The sequence below is a fragment of the Penicillium arizonense genome (assembly GCF_001773325.1).
Source record: "Penicillium arizonense strain CBS 141311 chromosome Unknown PENARI_contig041, whole genome shotgun sequence".
Taxonomy (NCBI): Eukaryota; Fungi; Ascomycota; class Eurotiomycetes; order Eurotiales; family Aspergillaceae; genus Penicillium; species Penicillium arizonense.
In genome coordinates, this window is record NW_019173318.1 from 27,464 (window position 1) to 46,081 (window position 18,618).

The 18,618-nt window shown below is 49.9% G+C and overlaps 5 protein-coding genes across 5 annotated transcripts; 2 read left to right on the plus strand and 3 right to left on the minus strand.

Annotated features, from left to right (window-relative positions):
- Positions 1-73: 73 nt before the first annotated feature.
- Positions 74-2,501, plus strand: PENARI_c041G06584 (uncharacterized protein; the record flags this gene model as incomplete). The annotated part of the gene is made up of 2 exons (XM_022637118.1): positions 74-2,218; positions 2,274-2,501. The coding sequence occupies 2 exons, from the start codon at positions 74-76 to the stop codon at positions 2,499-2,501; spliced, it is 2,373 nt and encodes a 790-aa protein (XP_022483036.1).
- A 312-nt stretch (positions 2,502-2,813) lies between these two features.
- PENARI_c041G01125 (3-deoxy-7-phosphoheptulonate synthase) lies at positions 2,814-4,090 on the plus strand (the record flags this gene model as incomplete). The annotated part of the gene is made up of 4 exons (XM_022637098.1): positions 2,814-2,819; positions 2,874-2,928; positions 2,989-3,894; positions 3,945-4,090. The coding sequence occupies 4 exons, from the start codon at positions 2,814-2,816 to the stop codon at positions 4,088-4,090; spliced, it is 1,113 nt and encodes a 370-aa protein (XP_022483020.1).
- A 1,262-nt stretch (positions 4,091-5,352) lies between these two features.
- On the minus strand, positions 5,353-7,641 carry PENARI_c041G06671 (F-box protein; the record flags this gene model as incomplete). The annotated part of the gene is made up of 1 exon (XM_022637121.1): positions 5,353-7,641. One exon carries the CDS (start codon positions 7,639-7,641, stop codon positions 5,353-5,355), a length of 2,289 nt encoding a protein of 762 aa, XP_022483044.1.
- Positions 7,642-9,611: 1,970 nt separating this feature from the next.
- PENARI_c041G08057 (putative DUF221 domain protein) lies at positions 9,612-12,279 on the minus strand (the record flags this gene model as incomplete). The annotated part of the gene is made up of 4 exons (XM_022637128.1): positions 9,612-10,597; positions 10,656-11,817; positions 11,877-12,041; positions 12,112-12,279. The coding sequence occupies 4 exons, from the start codon at positions 12,277-12,279 to the stop codon at positions 9,612-9,614; spliced, it is 2,481 nt and encodes an 826-aa protein (XP_022483031.1).
- A 563-nt stretch (positions 12,280-12,842) lies between these two features.
- PENARI_c041G02677 (putative glycogen debranching enzyme Gdb1) lies at positions 12,843-17,590 on the minus strand (the record flags this gene model as incomplete). The annotated part of the gene is made up of 3 exons (XM_022637105.1): positions 12,843-12,911; positions 12,991-17,308; positions 17,373-17,590. 3 exons carry the CDS (start codon positions 17,588-17,590, stop codon positions 12,843-12,845), a joined length of 4,605 nt encoding a protein of 1,534 aa, XP_022483009.1.
- Positions 17,591-18,618: the final 1,028 nt, after the last annotated feature.

The following is an 18,618-nucleotide window of genomic DNA, read 5'->3' on the forward strand; positions in this document are numbered from 1 at the left end:
GAGTTGAGCTTCTCTAGTCTAACTCATCCTGTGCTGCCATCCCATCATCATCATCATCATTTGTCAATCTACGATGAACGCCATCAAGAACCCTGTTTCCGTGGGCTCTGGCTTGATAGACTCGCGCCAAAAAGACCCAATGACTACCAGAAGCCCAGCTACTGCAGCATACAACCGCAGAACCTCAGGGCGCCAGAAGCTGAAAGCTCCTTTACCCCAACCAGGATCAGTGGTTCCTCGATTGAAACTCACCAAGCCAAGACAGCCCATTTCGACTGATCTGGAGGTCGATTGGGAGGAGGACTTGCGCCCTACGCCAAATGAGACCAAAGGCAACGAAGAAGCCGCTGCTTCTGCCACGGCCAAACGCAGGAAAGCCAACACCAGGAAGAGCGTCACTGCTAAGAACAACAGCGACCAGGGACCCCAATTGCCATTGATTACTCTCAAGGCCGGCATTGTGTCTGCAGCTCTAGACAACAAGGCATCTGTCGGATTGGGTATATCAAACGGTGAAACCAGAGGCTCTGTCACAAAGAACATCGCGGAAATGTCCGAGACTTCTCATCGAAAGCAACCCAAGAAAGATGGCCCCATCGCGAATGTGAATAAAGGCAAACAGCCCATTGACATATCCAGCGGAACATCAGTATCATCTGGGACACCCTCTGATTCTATCGATGAAAGCCGAGGACCGTTTCGCGCAACTACCTCGAAAGTCAGTATTATGGAGCATAGGGCACAATCCCAAAGACAAGCAAGCAGGGGAAAAGCTGTTTGTAAGCGACCAACCATTGCATCGAGTTCAGATGGCGACATTCTGGGATCGTCTCGGCCAAGTGCTTCAAAAGTCACCATTCTTCAGGCAAGGGCACAGCCCAAGAGACAAACCTGCAGGGCCAAGGCTCCTCATTACAAGAAGAATTCGGAACGGCATGGCAGAGCAAAGTCTGTCGGCAGTAAACTGATGCTTGCACTTCATGGAGCAATAGTTTCTTCACAAGCTCAGTCAACCACAGAGGATGTTTCACTTACTGTTCTACCTCCCATTGTCCCAATCAAGCCAGTACTGACCGAAGAACCACTTGACGACCAATCACCGGCGTATTCACCGGCAGAGGAGCCGATGAGGATTCCGGAGGTTGATCGAGTCCAAGATGACACAAAGCCCGTTGAAAAGCGCAAATACCATGCCAATCTTGATCCTTTCAGCGAGCTGTCCATTGTCCAGTCACATGAACCCAAGATAGAAAACGCGCAACAGACTGACTTGACCCAGATTTGGGAATCTCTGTCCAGTACACATGATGATTCCTCTGAATTCGAAGTCGGCAGAGGCTTGGTGGGCGATCAACCCTCAATCCTCGACTACCACATGGAAATGGAGCATCTGCCCGGATTTGCAGCGCTGCAGCCCAACAGATCTCTGCCAAACACTCCTTCTCAAGTCACTAACCCCTTCCCGAGCCAGGAAGACACCTCATCGGAGGCCTCAAACGCCGAAATGACCGCGGAAATTCAAGAGATCACAACAGCGAGCGCCCAAGGACCCGAATATACTCATACCCCCGAATCTCAGAAGCCTCTATTAACCAATGAAGCCCTAATGGAGCTTGATTCGTCTCCAAAGCCCCCGAAATCAGTACCAAAGACCAGCATTGTTGACAGCAACGGTAGCCCCCGACTCATGCCCAGGCAGACCAAGAATGCAGATGTGCCTCAACTTGACTTGGAAGACGGCCCCAACCACAAAGAAGAGATCAGGGTGCGTGACACCAGTCTAAGTCAATACAGCCGAAGCTCCTGCGATCTGGCTACCGAGGATACATACGAGAGTCTCGTGTGGACCAAGTTCCAAAGGGACATGTTCTTAGAATACGGAATTGAAACTGAGAAACTGAAGCAGACGAGACTCGATCCACGGCCTATGTCAGTCAGTCATCCGCCATCGCTCCCTCAGGAAGGTACTGCCGACACTGTGGACGCGGATCGAGCATCGACTTCTTCCCAGAGAACGATTGACGATAAGAAGGCGAAAGCTACTGCATCAGAGAAATGTGGCCCAATTGACAGACCATGGGCTCACAATGTCCCGGAATTGCCTCAGCCAGATATTGAACCACAGCCATCCACAACAGCGCGTGATCCGATGGAATGGATAACCGCCCTAGGGGTGGCACAGAAGAATGCGCACGACTTGCTGCACGAAACGAACTCGGTAAGCTGGACGTCAATAAATGTCTATTGGATTGCTAACTGGGCCGTACACGTAGCACCTCTCAACCCAACTCGCTGCAGAAAAGGCCACTATCACTCAAGTCCTGGAGATATATCGCCAGGGATGCAGTCAGATTCTCGATGACCTGTTCAAGGCCCAAGAAGTGCGCATGCAGATGTACCATCAGCAAATGCAATATGTCAAGGGTCAGCATGCTATTATCTGCGAAGACATGGTGCGCGGATTGCAAGAGCTCGACCGTCGGGTGCAACAGGGACCATGAGGATGCTGGGGGAGGTATTTCAGATCGGACTGCAGGGCTATCCAGTCACAGGGATACGAGTGGTCGCATCGTTAGGCACATCATATATACAGCCCACATCCACATCAGTCCACATTTATCAATGGGCCCGCCGTGATTGGAAGTGCAACACCGGTCACCGAGAATCACGTGGACCGACATCGGTTCAGTATACTTCATCGCTTTGACTCATTCATATTTTAGTCTCAATTCCATTCTTCTCTTCTCAGCTGCTCCCTCAATTTCTTCAATTGCTTCAATTGATTCCCTGTCGTAGTTGTTCTCCCTCCCGCCATGTCGGTGAGTCAACCCCTCATTGATCGCCCTTTCCCCCCTCTGACGTCGCCAACACAGTTCTTCATTGACAACCCTAATGTGGGTAACCACAGCCACTTGGAAGACTCTCGAAGTAAGCCTGAACAATTGAACTTCCCAATCCTCAAGAAACAATTCTAATCTACTCGTAAAGTCCGTGGCTACAACCCGCTCACCCCGCCTAACCTCCTCCAACATGAGATCGCATTGACCGACAAGTCGCGGGAAACCGTCCTGAAGGGCCGTGACGAGGCCGTAGCCGTCGTGCACGGCACAGACACCGAGCGCCAGCGACTAATGGTCGTAATCGGACCCTGCTCGATCCACGACCCAGAAATGGCGCTCGAGTACTGCGATCGCCTGATGAAGATGAAGGAAAAGTACGCGGACGACCTGCTGATCGTGATGCGCTCGTACCTCGAGAAGCCCCGCACAACAGTCGGCTGGAAGGGCCTGATCAACGACCCCGACATCGACAACAGCTTCAAGATCAACAAGGGTCTCCGCATATCCCGCCAGCTCTTCGTCGACCTGACCAACAAGGGCATGCCCATCGCCAGCGAAATGCTCGACACAATCTCTCCCCAGTTCCTGGCCGATTGTTTGTCCGTCGGTGCGGTCGGTGCCCGTACCACCGAATCCCAGGTCCACCGTGAGCTGTCGTCTGGTCTGTCCTTCCCCGTCGGATTCAAGAACGGTACCGATGGCTCGCTTGATGTTGCAGTTGATGCCATTGGCTCTGTCAAGCACCCTCACCATTTCTTGTCCGTCACCAAGCCCGGTGTCGTCTCCATTGTCGGCACTGTCGGTAACCCCGACTGCTTCGTCATCCTGCGCGGAGGCAAGAAGGGCCCTAACTACGATGCTGCTAGCATTGCCGATGCCAAGGCTAAGCTAATTGCCAAGGGCATGCGTCCCCGTCTTATGGTCGACTGCAGCCACGGTAACTCCGAGAAGAACCACAAGAACCAACCTAAGGTTGCTGCTATCCTTGCTGAGCAGCTTGCCGCTGGCGAGGATGCTATTATGGGTGTCATGATTGAGAGTAACATTAACGAGGGTTAGTACTGTTCCAATATCGTGGCAATTGTCCATACTAACCTTTCATAGGCAACCAGAAGGTCCCCGCAGAGGGCAAGGCCGGTCTCAAGTACGGTGTCAGTATCACGGATGCTTGCATTAACTGGGAGGATACCGAGTCCGTATTGGAGGTTTTGGCTCAAGGTGTTCGTGCTCGTCGCGCGAAGACGCACTAAGTTTGGATGCGGATGAGATATCTCGGATTTTAAAAAGCGCCTTTTATTAGCGTGTGATAATGGATCAAAAGTTTTCTTCGTTCTCTGCTCCTGCACTTTATTTCTAAATTATCCATGTTTATTCGTTTGTATCATGACTCACAAGAGGAGTGATAATTGTTTGAAGAACTAGATGTTTGGTTATGGGAGAGCACACCGGACACAAGCTACCAGAAGATATAGAGTGACAAAGCATCATATGGATGAAGGCCTCTCGACCGCCGAGGGCTGCAATGACAGTCCGATAAGCACCCCAATCAAGCTCAACTTGTGATTGTCTTTCGGAAAAAGGGGAATCAATAGATAGACCTATATTAGAAGCCAGGTTAGGGAATCTATCTGAGGACAGAGGACTCGAGCCATTGGGGCGGTGATTGCAAAGCTGGGACTTGGGTGAAAAGAAACAGTGCCAATGGCGGATTTCACATACATATTATGGTCTTTTGAGTGGTTCTCATCATCGAGCCTTTTCTTTACCCATTCAAGGATGCCAGGGAAGAACACAAGCTTCCAGTATATACAGGTTAGGCCGTAATATGTGGATATGACAAACGACCGAAGAAGGGGATAGGTCTTCAGCGTGTCCTGAATAGATATCAATGGCGTCTGAGAACTCTTTCAGTGCGGCGAGACGTAGTGCGGTATGATCATATGGCGGAGGTCTTATTGGCTTGAGCTTGCAGAGATATTAGTAGGTTGGCTTGATTGAAGCCATTTAGAATGCGGTTAATGTTGACGTACTCGAAACATAATGTCAAGCACCTGATCTGTTGTCTGAAGGCAAGGTGATAGAGTAGGATAAAAAGTAGAATGAAAGGAGTAGGATGAAGAGGTAGAAGTAGAGGTAGAGGAAGTTGAGCTGAGGTAAAAGTGAGGTTAAAGTTACAAGGCTCAAAGACTGCTAGCGAAGAGAAAAAAGGCCAAGAGAAAGCGAGTTTCTAGAGGAGGTAAACAAGGGGATAGAGAATGGCATCCTTTTCAAGAATTCCACTCAATCGGAAGTTACCAGCGATTTCTATAGATCTAGTTTTCAGTACTGCTGTACTAGCCACTATCGAATACTCCTCGTCTATAGGAAAGAGATCCCAGATGTAACAAGAAAAAGCTTGAAAGTCATATCCATGTTCTGTACTAATGTGGTATATATGCAGCAATGAAATATAATAGCATCCTCCAAATATCAAGACAAAAACAACATAGGATATCAAAACAGAAAAGTCCACCTAGATCCCCAACTCAGGAATCTTGAAATCCAATATACAAGCCGCGAAAGAAGTACGACGAACAGATGGATCCTGCTGCACACCATGCACACCAGCAGCGCAAGGCTTAATCAAGCCCAACCCATCAACAACCGCCGAATGACGACCAGCGCCATACCGACCAGCAAACCCATCCCCCAAAACCTCGGCCTTCCTCTTCCGCGAAGACCCCAGTCCAACTCTCTCAACCTTCTTAAAACTCTCAACACCCCCATCAGCCCCAATCTTCAAAGCAGAAACAGGAACGGAGCCAGGCCCGAAACCCCCAGATGTAAACGTATCAATATCAAAAACGGTCGCCCGCCCATCCCCCCCAAAAGCCCAAACCCTCACACCCCCCTCAGAAGACTGCAAAGAAAGCTCAACAAGCCGATCAACAGTCCCAATCTCCTTTCCATAGATCTTAAACGGCCACATCATAGCAGTAGGCCGATAAGAAACACTTAGCAAATACTCCCAATCCCCACTCTGATTCTGAGCAAGACTGTCCCGCCGTTTCGGGGATCGGTCTGCATCAGCATACCAATCCCGGGCCAGGTCACTGTCCCCCATAACACCGTCACCTTGGCGCTCGCGTTCTTTGTGGATGACGTTGTATACATCCAGCGGGATGGAATAGAGCACGATGCGGTTCCCATATGCGGCTACAACGCGCAGACCCCAGCTTAGATCTGAGCCTGCGGCGAAGATGGTTGGGATTGGTGGGTCTTTTGCTGGAGTTGGATTTGCGAATGGGGGTATGCAGATGAAGGCGCGTGTGAGGCTTGTTGGGCCGCCGATTGGGGTTGAAGAGCCGATGCAGAGAAGGCTTGTTCGGGGTTCTATGAACATTATGTGGAAGCCGTCATTTATAGGCACCGCGCGGTAATGGTGGCAGTGGGTTGCGCGGACGAAGCTTCTGGACGGGGTGTGGGGGATTCTGCGGCGGCTAAAGGATTGGACGTCGGCTAGGAAGTGAAATTGGTTCTTTGCTTGGGGGGCTGGGGAGAGGGTTGGGGATTGAAGGGAGGGTGTTGGTGATGGGGGACATTTGCATTCGTGGAAACCTGGTCCGGTGAGGGAGGAGATCAGGCGGAGTTCGTTGGGTGTTTCTGGGGAGCTTGGGAGGAAGTGGAGGATTTCGGAGGGTTGGGGCATTGGAAAGTGTTTTCTTTGTTCGTTTCTTCTTGGTTCGTTCACGCTGTGGATCTCTACGCCGGCTGCGCAGCCGAAGCCGACGAGACGTCGGCCGGGACATAATGCTATTGTTCGTGGAGGGGCGTCGGGTGTGCAGACGTTGTAGAAGAAGTGACGAGATGTTGAGTCTGCTGTTGGCATTCGAAGGAGCTGTGATGTTGGTTGCTCGTGTGCATCTTGTACAGCTGAAATGCTGTTGGCACGAGTCTTCGTGCTTGGTTCTTCGGAGAAGGCCATATCCAAGTCACAGATCATACCAACTCGATTGCTCAGCAGAGCGGCAACAGTGAAGCGAGGCGTGCTGGTGTCGATGGTAGCTGATAAAACCTCGAATGGACATGAAATGCGTGAAATGGGAGCCAAGGAGACATCAGACATATCAGTTGGAGATGCTGATTGACATTTCCGACCCAAAAGATGATAGACATAGATCATGCAGCCGTTGGTGACAAGCAGATAATTGCTGCAACTGCTAACACTAAACGTGGAAAGACCCTTGCTCTCCTTGAGCACCGGCTGAAGCCGACTCCCTCGAGTCTTGCGGGGTGAATTGTCTGAAAGACCAGAAAAGTCAACTGTGGCCGTTGACAGGAAGCCAGGCTTCGCGATGTTGAATCTTCGTCCGGAGAGAAGACACTCTGTGGCAAAGCGGCGGCTCATTCTCCAGGCCTCGCTCTCATCTGAGCGAGTGGAGATACGCTTCTTTTGACGGTCTTGTAGCCATGCATCCCACCACCCTGCTCTTCTTAGCATGGTTTCGAGTAGCTTGTCGTTTAGACTGACTCGCATCCATTGCGAGCATGTTCGTCTGGCATTGTCGAAGTCCCGGGGCGCCAGCATGAGGAAGATGTCCAGCAAAATCTCAGGCGGTGCGCTGTTGGCAGCTGATTGTGCCGGCTTGGTCTTTCGACTGGACTTAGGCACAGGTTGGTCGTTTCTTGGTGACATGCGTCCAGTTTCCCTCTCATTGAGGGTTGGGTGTATTGATACCCTTGAGTTCCGCTTCTTGTGTGCAATGGAATCACGTTGTAGCATATGACCGGCATAGCCATGACTCGATCTCAAAGCGGGCATGTTGATATCGCCTTTTCCCTCCTTCTTTTCTCCGATTAGACCATGTCTTGGAGAGGAAGTAGTTGATATGTGGGTGAATCTAAGGCGATAGCAATTCAATTCGAAGTCCTCCCAACGCACATACGACCACTTTGCTGGTTAAATCACCGAACAAATGAATATACAGTTGAACAGTGTATATAGCGATGCAATCAATCTAGACCATTAGTAAGCTAACCGATCTGCGCCGCTGAGCCTCAAATTGCCTTCGTAGATAATGTTCCAATTTACCACTTGAAAAGTAAAGCCCCCGAACTTTTAAGAAGAAGTATCGCGGGGTTTGAACAAGTATGTAAGTGCAAGGTTGTATTGTCTGAAAGCGGGTAGGCATATAGTTAAAATGGGACCGATTCGAGGGCGAGGCAAGGGTCGACTCTAATTAAACGCAGAGTTTTGCCATTGAAATTAATTTGAACCGTTCTGACGTCGATACTTAACAAGGATCCTTAACATATTAATATATTAATACTTATGTCTTATTCTATTCAAGGCTGTACGGACTGCGCACCACGCGGAAATCCGAAGAGTGGAGCCCCGTCAAGCGAACAGATCACTTGCAAACCTATCTAGGAAAGTAAGACTGCATGAACATATGTCCATTCCACTGTGGGAATGGAGGCAACGGGCAACGAGGCTCTGGATTAGGCCTTTCAGCCATGGTTGAGACTCCAAGCTTAACTTTATGCATCAGTGGGGGCGAGACAGCGAAACAGTAGTATAGACTCTCGCTGTCACGATCGTATGCAACTCTGACATTCCAGAGGATCTCAGCAGAAGAGAAAGAAGAAAGAAGAAAACAAGCGAGGAATGCCAGATGCCCCGGATGCAGCACATGAACGCCTTGGCATTCGACCCTCACCGCTTACATGCATAATGTCTCTGACCGTGTGATGAGAGTCGATATTGAAGATGACTATTTAGTTGGGGCGCCCGCGCTTCCGACATTCCTCGTCTTTCAAGGATTATTTTGTTTTGTCTTTGTCTTTGGCGGGTTTCAGCTCCTCACCGCATCAAGAGACAACCGTGCCATCCCCCACTGCCCTGGAATGCTGGCCATGTGGAACCCTGAGGGATTCCAGAAGCCGGGGCTGCCGTCCGTGGGAGAGGTATGTCCGCGCTGGGGGTTGGGATTGATTTGTGGTATCATTCGAATGCGAAAAAGGGCGTGAGAGAGACGGTGTGTCACTTTTCAGGTTGATTGGTTTCAATAGATCGCAACCTTGGATATCCCTGGCTTAAGTGTTGCCTGAGGCTACATTGGTGTCAGCCACCAGAATATTCTGTTTGACTTGGACATGATTAGGCGTACACGTCTAAGCAATATTCTCAAACTCAGGGGGCAAATGTCTTATCCTTCACCTTCCTTTTTGGTTAGACTGACGGATTGACCCCGAGCTCAGACACTGCCACGTTTGCCGTGAACTTACTTTGAAACCAAGAATGTGGAAGCAAAGAGTAAAACTAGACGAGCCGACACTTGTAACCGACATATCTCGGACAAGAGATGCCTCGGGGAAGATCATTTTTACTTTTTACAAATGTAGGTATGTCTAGATGTCTAGGAGGCAGATGGCTCGACAGATCACATTGTATAGAACGTGATGGAAGCACAGATCACCAATATCATACAGACTCTTGTTAAATTTGGCATGTACAGTATGAGTCAAAACGAAAGATATGTAGATTCAAACAAAATTCAATATTGCGCGAGAGGGGAATAACAAGAGGGGGAGGTTAACGCAACAGAACAGAACAAAGATGCCACACGGGGATATCATAACCATGAAAATATATCAGAAGAGATGAGTGAGATGCGAACAAGGTATCAGGGTCGTATATCGTGATGGGTCTGAAAATTATGCAAAGAAAGAATGTGTCTTAGGGAAAAATTGATATAGAACAATGCTTCAATAGAAGCGTGACGTTCCAGGTCAGACATTGGGCGTCTGATGAGCCTCGAAAGCCGACGCACCATTGCCTGAAGAGGCGCGGTGTGGAAGCCAGGCAGCATGCAGGGGCAAAATAAGACTTGGGTTGACGTACTTCTTCAGCCGCAGCTCGAGGTCATGTCCGCCAATACGAATCGGGAGACTGTCACGGTCCAAGCCCGACGGCGGTGAGAAGGTTGATGAAGGGGAGGGAGAGACATCGCCACCACCCGGTTGGTCTCGGTTAATGCTCTTGAGGGCAATGAACTTCATTAGAGGCTCGTATGTCCGTCCGAACCAGTACGTGAACCAAACGGTGAAGCCTAGAAGTGGCACGAGGAGCAACGAGCGAGTGATGGCTCGGCGCAGGGCTAAAACGCCAATCATGGCGAGCTGGTGGACTACCAGGCCGACAAATACGCGGTTGCAAATCATGGGCCATGCGCGGCCGGTGGAATGCTGCTGATGGTCCATGGCATACAAAAGTTGGTATTTGTAAATGAACTTGCCGACCGTGAAGTAGATCAAGCCGAACAGGCAGATCAGCCATGAGCTCGGGAAGACACTGTACACCACGCAGATGACCAAAATCAAGATCGTTTGCGGGATGGAAAATCCGTAACTGAACTTGGGAGGTGTGTTTAGCTCCGCGTACTCTCGTGGTGTGCGGGCCGATAGGAACTGGAGCGGGTATAGTGCGACACTTCCAAATTCGAGGAGCCTAAAGGGGAAAAGACCCAGGCCTTGAAGGATCAAGAGGTTAATGTAAAATGGCGCAAGACCTTCGAGAGATTTTGCGAGGGCGAATGCAATTGTCGTAGAATCTTTGAACGCATCCCGGAGGTTTTCCCAGAAACCGTAGAAACCACTAGCCGTTCCGAACACTGTGAAAAGCAGGAAAAGGTTGAAGAACGAAAAGAAGAAGTTCTTGGAAATGATCGATAATTCAACATCACCGCGTGACACCATTCCTTGGTTGTTCGAAAGCCCTGCGAGTATCATTAGCCATTTGAACATAAAAGGAGTGTATCCCGATATAAAACTCACACTCGTAAACATAAGGAACAGCAACTGTCAACAACGAGAATGCGAGAGTCGGCAAACCAGTCTGAACCAGAGACTTCAGAATTGTGTGCTCTTGGAGGAACTCTGCAAGCTGGGGAACAATCTTATGAAGGGTTTCCAGCTCCAGCAATGACGCGATAGGAACCAAAAGCACGGACCAGAAGACGGTCAAGAATCCAATGACGATGGTAATGGACCATGACTGAATCATTCGTCGGGACCGAGATAAGTATGTATTCTTCCAGATAACATCCGCCGGCGCCGGAGCAAGTCGAGCGAACATTTGCATTGGGTGCGGATCAAGGATCGCCTGTACGAGCATTTGAGATGCAGCAATAGACGCCATAGTCACAAATGCAATCTCAGTAGCAGGGTATTCTTTCTCGCGGGCGTTTTGGATATATTCATCGATCTTGCGCAGCTTCTCCTCGTAGTAGTCGATTGCGTCGATCATCCGGAAGCGAAGCTTAAATGGGCCATACCAGATGCGAATTTTGGGTCTCTCGTTGGAATAATCAGAAACACCCCGTTCGGACTCAGATAATAAACCAGACCGTTCGTTGTCATCGTCCTGCATGTGCTGGTTGGTCAAAGGCAAAGTATTCCCATCGCTTTTGGGCCGCTTGTAACCAAGATGCTTCGTCCATGCCCGCTCGAGTTCTCGAATAACCTTCAGTCGCTCGTCCATCAGTTCGTCCAGTTCGCGCCACTTTCGGCAGATCGTGATACTTTCAACCTTGCCAACACGCAAGCCTTCGATGAATTCTTTTATGTTTTCCTCGGTTCCTAGGTCTTGCGGAACTCCGGACAAGCGAATGGTGCGATCAGTGGTGCTGGTCTGGTTACCGAGATAGGTTTGCCGCGTGCGAATGATTTGGTTTGTCTCCTGGAGAAGCATATAGAAAGCCAAGCCGCTGAAGACGTATGCAAACAAGACATAAATCCATAGGTATCCAGGGTCGGTGACTGGCTTGTCCTTTCCGAGACCATCAATGCCATTGGCCGTACTGTTGTCAGGAAGGTTGTCCCATCCCGGAACACCATATTGGCCAGTGTATTTGTAGTGTAGCGGAAGAATAATTGCGACGGCGAAGATAAAGACGGCTAGAAGGAACCGGATAGCAAACTTGAAGAATGATAAGAACTATCCAAAAACAGGCGTTAGCAACTGTCAACCACCCGGAATCTTCAACGGAAACATACCACATAGGCATCCAGACCTGCGGACTGCAGTACTTCTTCCTCCGTGATTCCATGGAGAACAGGGATCCAACCAAAAAGGGTATTCGGAAGCTCTGGTAAGCGCGAAGCGGCATTCCGCTGTCGTCGTCGGGCAGCGTACAGCTCGGTCCATTTTGGTCGTAAGATCTATAAACAAGCATACCGTCAGCGAGGAACCAGAGAGCCGATGTCCACAAACAGTGAGCTAAACACTTACACAGAATGTCAAGAAGGCACCCAGGCCAAGCGCAGAGCTAATCACGAACTGCGTGTACAGATCGCGCTGCTCCTTCAGCTGATCTTCCCACCGCCTCTCGCCTCCGCCATCGGGCGTGTCGGCGAGCGCGGTTAGCACAGCGGTAGCCGTTGATGCCGTTAAAGACATGGCTCTGGGCTCGAAAAGGTTTTACACACCGAATCTCCGCGGTGAAATTGACGAGCGAGGGGCTGTCGGAGCTAGTGGTTGATCAAGGGCATGCGGCAAGAATTCCGTTGATCGGAGAGGGTTGGGTGCAATCGACTGACGTCAGGAAGATCGGAGGTCCAATATCGGGACCGTCTCAATGCCTGGTTGTAATTCGATGCGATATGTCTGCCAGGTTCGAGGAGATTGGGATCGGTAAGTTAGCCCCTTTGTTTTTCTGCTTTTCGCAAACCCTCAATGACGACGCCCCTGTAGGTGGATGAGTCATCACCTATGTGCCGGGCACCTGTCGAATTAATTTGCATGAACTACATATCGTACTTTATGCTGAGGGAATCATAAAGGATTTCTCTGTAACTCTATGTGGGTAAAATAAACAAATCACACGCTGTGCACCCGTTAAACCTGTTAACACTGAACAAATGATTCGAAGTATTATGTGGATCTCTGCATGCATTGTGCCCCCAGAACAAAAAATAGAATAATAAAGCCATAGTCGTGTACTAAAATGATATAAACTGACTCTATGAATGCTTGGACGCATCATAATAGACGTCAAGCAGACATCCAGCGGACCAAGATTGAGTAGGCGACTATAATGCAAAAAAAAGGGCGCGTTAGTATCAAATAAAGAGTGGGATATATATTACATCAAAAAAAAAGGAAACTTACCGAGTCATCACAATGCTCTCCACCCTTGTTAGTCAACTCCGTCAAACCCCTCCAAGGACTCTCCCGCATAGCCTTCTTGCAACCATCAAGACGCCGAGTGACTTGTTGGAAGCATTCAGTCCGTTCCTCGCGTGTCTTTCGGCGGAGGAGATCGAAATGCAGCAAGGCACGCAGGTAATAACCACGTTGCCAGACCCACTCTGGCCCTTGATGGTAATTGCGACCTTTTGCAGTCGCGAAGTCCGCCGAATCATCGGAATTAATGTAGTACGGACGATAGTTAAGATCGGATGGGTCCAAAGTGGCCATGCCCACAGGACCCACAATGGCGGAGTCGGCAATGGACAGAGCAACAAGAGCCTTGGCAGGAGTGAAGAGCTCCGGTGCAACCGACATCGCGATGGGGAAGTTGGCACGCAGCTGGTAGTCTTCGTAGGGTTTGCCGGACTTGTACAGATCCTTGTAAATTCCACGGCGGTTGATGATCTTGGGGTCGACGTCGTATTGGCTGTCCTCACTAGGGTCGATGGGAATGAAGTAGCATCGCTCAAAGTTATCCTTGATCTTGCGAGCCCATTCGGCAAAGGTGATATTCTTGCCATCGGATATTTCCACGCCTTTGTGGGGATAGACCTTGGATTCGTGGAGACGCGCCACCCACGCCAAGGCGCTATAGGCGAGACCAGTGATCTCGATAGCAGCGCCATCACGGGGTGTGCCAGGGACACCCTTGTTCCCGGCCTTGGGGCTTTCTCCCATCTTGTCTTGCCAGGTACCGCAATTATCTTGGCTGCCACCAAAGATGATACCAGTATCCCAGTCAACCTTGACATCGATCTGGAAACCCTCAGGCTTCATTTGAACATCAAGGTCCGGACCAGCGTTGTACTCCCTGAATGACATGCCGTGGGCGTGTCTTTGGAAGACTTCCTGAATGACCTCGATAAGAGTTGGAGACTGAGAGTACGCCCGAGGGTCATCGAATGGGAACCATGTGTCATCATAAGGCAAGAACCGCCTCGGGACCTTCTCTTGCAGAATGTCCATTCCGTTAGGTGCCATTTCAGTGAAGTCCTGGATAGACTGCAGGAAGAACCAGACCGAGTCACGAGAGTTGTATCGCGGTAGTTTGCCACTGCTCAGCAGGTTGGGAATCATGCCATGCTTGAGCACACTTGCGAAAGCGATGATGTGCTGCCTAGCATCGTCGAAACGACCTGTGACAAGGAAAAGACCACGGATAGAGATAAAGATGTCGCGACCCCAGCATCTCGCCCAGTCAACGGCAAAATGAGGCAAGCCAGCGGCAAGGCTAGGGACCTGCTGGGTGGGCCACAGCGACGCAGACTTTACGTAGCCAGTTTGCTGGACACTGACCATAGCCAATTGGTGAATGAATTCCTGACCATGGCGCACATTATCACCGAGCAGGTGAATACCACGCTTCCAAGCAGCATTGTAAGCAACTTGCACGATGATTGCAAAGTACCTTGGGAAGAGGAAGTGCGGCAGGCTGCGAACAGCATCGAACCTTTCGCGCAGCCATGCAGCGGGCTTTTGAAGGGCATTATATCCTTCTTTGGAAGCTGCCTTCTCCAAGCGTCCAACGATATAGTCTGAAGCCCACTGGCCTTGTCGCAAATGATCACATAGAGAGTGACCGAGCTGATTGTATTTGATGATGTCTTCGAGAACACTCCACCATCCTTGAAGTCCAGCATAGACGAGAGCTCCATGGTTAGGGATGCTATACACGCCGTCTTGACCATCGCTGGAGTCTCTCTCTTCGGCGTCGCAGCGGTACAGTGCGAAGTTCAAATCAACCAAGCTGAGCTCACTGAATGCGTCATCTGCACCATTGGCGAGTTTGTTCTCAAATCCATCTGCGTGATCAGCACCGGGGATCCAGGTCTCAAATAGAGCAATAGAACCGGGAACAAGGGTATCGAGAACGGAGATAGTAACGTCCTTGTCGTTTTGCTCGATTTTAGTGCTTTCAATATCGCGTGTACGGCTAGGGAGGCCTGCCAAGTACTTGTCGTCGGCCAGGACCTTTGCTTTTACTTCATCTCTAGCATCAACCTCAAGTTGCCAGGATCCAATGAACTTGGCAGTTGTGCCAGCGATATGAGTTGGGGGCAAAATTGCGCCACTCTCTTTGCCCGGAAAGGCAGTATGCGCGATCAAGAAGATACCCTTCCTGGTCTTGGGGTGAACTCTGTGCACCGTAATGTATTCACCGTCATGGTGAATGTGGGTCTCATCATAGCCTTCAACTCCCATCATAGTGTGGAGTTCGTTCAGGAGCTTCTTTACTCCACCAATCCCGCCTTCTCCAGACCCGGTTGACAGTGTCCCCGAGTCCGAGAACTGCGATGCGTATTGTCTAGTTTCGTGAACAAGATCAATAAGTTTGGGATACACCTCATCGTAACCCATCACACTTCCAGTTGCGGACGCGCACATTGCGACCAATGCGGCATTTGGAAGAGTGTCTCTAGCATCGCGCTTTTGGGCAGGTACTTCATTGTCGTGAGTACAGTCCATGAACAGGGCCGGAACGGGGCACGGCCGGATATGGGTGATGTTTTCATCAGAATTGCCAGACTTGGCGGAAGCAATTGCGTGGCTACTGCCAGCCGAAGGGAGATCAACCTCAAAGCTGCCGATTGGACGGCCACCATGACGATGGACGAGACGACTCAGCTCTTCGGTGCTCCAAGCTTGCATAGCTTCCCGAATCAAAGCATTGATGCCCAGTCGCTTGACAAAGACGTAGTCAGCATCTTCTGAGCCAGTGAAGAGCTCTGCAAAGACGGTAAGATCGGGCCGGACTTTGCGTGCTTCATCAAGCAGGTATTCTGCGACTGCGAGTGGGGTCGAATGACAGTTGTCAATCCGGAAGCCAGAGAAGTACTTGGCCATAAGGCGGGTGTACCGGGTCATGAAGTCCCAAAGGAAAGGACTGTCTTCAGGGGAGGATCCATATCGGAGCTTCACGCAATCGCCCCATACAATCACCTCGCGGCGCAGATATGCCCTGGACTCGGGGCCGGCGTTGTCTCGCATCGCATCGGCATTCCAAATCCACCCGTTGTTGACCAAGGCAAGGGATTTTGGATTGTGCTTTTTCGTGACTTCATTGACAGGAAGGCGGGTGAAGTAGGTCTCGATCAGAGGGTTCTCCTTGGTAACGGGGCCCATCTTGGGACCATGGTCCTCGATTCTGAGATACTTAATACGGTTGAAAAGTTGATCCATGATCTCAGCGACGTCTGCATCATACTCCTTGTAGAGTGGCAGGTTGGCTTCATTGAGGAGCTTCGACAAGGTGTCTTCCGCCTCCGCGAAGTTGGTGCTTGCTTCATCGTAATCGCCGAAAAGTACCGTCAAGGCGACAGCGCCGAATGTGGGATCAACCGCACGACCAAAGCGTCCAAGAACTTGCTTGGAATTAGGAATACCGCATTCACGCGTAACGTTGGCTTGCTGCTTTAGTGACCAGCCCTTGAACTGCTGCATATCATGGCGTTTAATGAGTGCACGGTCAACCTTCGTGCGCTTCCATTCGTCCAGAATACTCTTGGTATCATTCTTTACGTCGAGGACGTAGAATTCCCATAAGCGAATACCATCAATGACTTGCTTCCGCGCAGCGTTCATGACTGTAACCAAATCGTCTGTAGTTTTGAATTCCGTCGGAAGACCAAGTTCCTCGAGGTCGTATCCGAATTTCAACAGCGCAGTGTCCAACTCGAGGGCTGCTTCCAGCCACGGTGCAGTCTCCACGCTGTATCCAGACTCTGGATGCTCCTCCAGCCACTTGCTGTTATTAGCTGTGTGGTTCCAGACCACATCAGTCAGAGTGAGGAGGCCGTACTCCTTCTCCATCTTCGCGACCAATGAAGCGACATCATCCTCGCCGTTGGGGAAGAGAGTGCTGTCAAAAGCCAACTGGTCAAAAATGCTGTACGGGGAGTTCGACGATCCACGCTGCATGAGGGGGGTGAAATGAACCATGTTGTAGTTCCGTTGACCAATGCCACGAAGATGTCTGTCCCAGTCTGTAGGATATTGACCCATGAACTTTGAGATCACCGAGAAGATAGACAGCGCGTTAAGCGGCAAGTCTTTTCCTTGAACGGTGAGTTTCGGCGACACATCAATGTAATGAACGGGCGTCTGAGTCGGCTTTGGAGAAGGAACATCCTCAACAGAAAAGTCCGGCAGCGGGGTGAATGTTGTGTAGAAAGCGAAAGCTCCAGCAATGGCCACAGGGATATCGATCTGGATGTTCTCATTGAAATTGGGTTGCAATCTACTCCCGTTTAGTAATTGCGACCTTGAATCTCACAGAAAGCAAGCAAGATAGAGAAATTTACCCAAACTCCCGGAACGAATAGCGTTCGAATGGCTTGCCCTCCTCGGGAATGTTCACCCAGAGACTGCCCTGTCGACAGATCGAGCTTGTGCCCTCAATGATGAAACGGAGAACATACCCACCCTTTGGTGGAGGAGGCAGGTAGATATACCCACCAGGCACATCTGGAGATCCATCATCCTTCAGCGGAAGCAGGTAGACCTGACGTGAGGAGCTCATTGCAGCTGATCGGCAACGATTCGATGAACCTGGGTATCACCCAGCGGATAGTGAGAGTAGAGGAGAATCTCAAGCGATTCACCTTACTTTCACTAGAAAAGCGAAGAGAAAAATGGGAGAGAAAAAAAAGAAGAAAAAGCAGGGCAGAGAGGGAGCCGAGCGTTCCCCTCATCCCGTGTTCCTGGAGAAAGCCCAGACCTGCAGGGAATGACATCATGCATTTGCTTGTCTTGGCGCATATTTTTAGCTCTATACAGCTCTCTGCCACTTGGACCCATATGCCAGTGACTAGCATATTTGTGATCCTAGCAATGCAATTGATTGCGCCACAAAGCCCACTACGTAACAAGTTGATTACTTACTACACATTCTTAGAGTCGAATCTCCGCGGAAAGAATCTCCCTTCTATATACTTCATAATTTCTTCAGTAGCCTGTTAGGTAGACTTCAAGGATACAGTTTATAGTAGTCGCTCAAGCTTGGTGGATTTGTAAAGCAGTGGAATGTGTATAAGTTCGCCAATTATAGCATAACCTCCTCGCAAACCACCCAAGATGCAAAAAATAGCTTGCAGTCAACAGCCTCAGCTCTTTCCGATCCTACGATGTAGTCGTTGGAGATTGTGCGGGAATTAAAAACACTCAGTAGTTTCTGCTCACAACCATCTTTGTCTTTCCAACCCGCTTTACTGACTGTTCCAGCATGGGCAGTATATGAGCAGATGCAAGGCCGAATATCTCGTTTGAGGGCTCTTTTTATAATGTTACCTTACGCAAATTTCCCAATTGAGGGCTTAAAAGTCCCCGGTAATCTGGAGAGGAAAAAAAGACGAGCATCCCATCCGACTTACAATATCTGCTATACTAGCCATACCCTGTTCCAAGATAGCAACCAACGTTACGTTTACGGGACTAGCAATTTTCTACCTTCTACGAAGATGACATATAGGTTTGAAAATTTGCTGAGACACATGAAGGAAGTGCGTAACCTCCACAGAATCTATTCTCTACCAGCCTCCAGCAATTTTG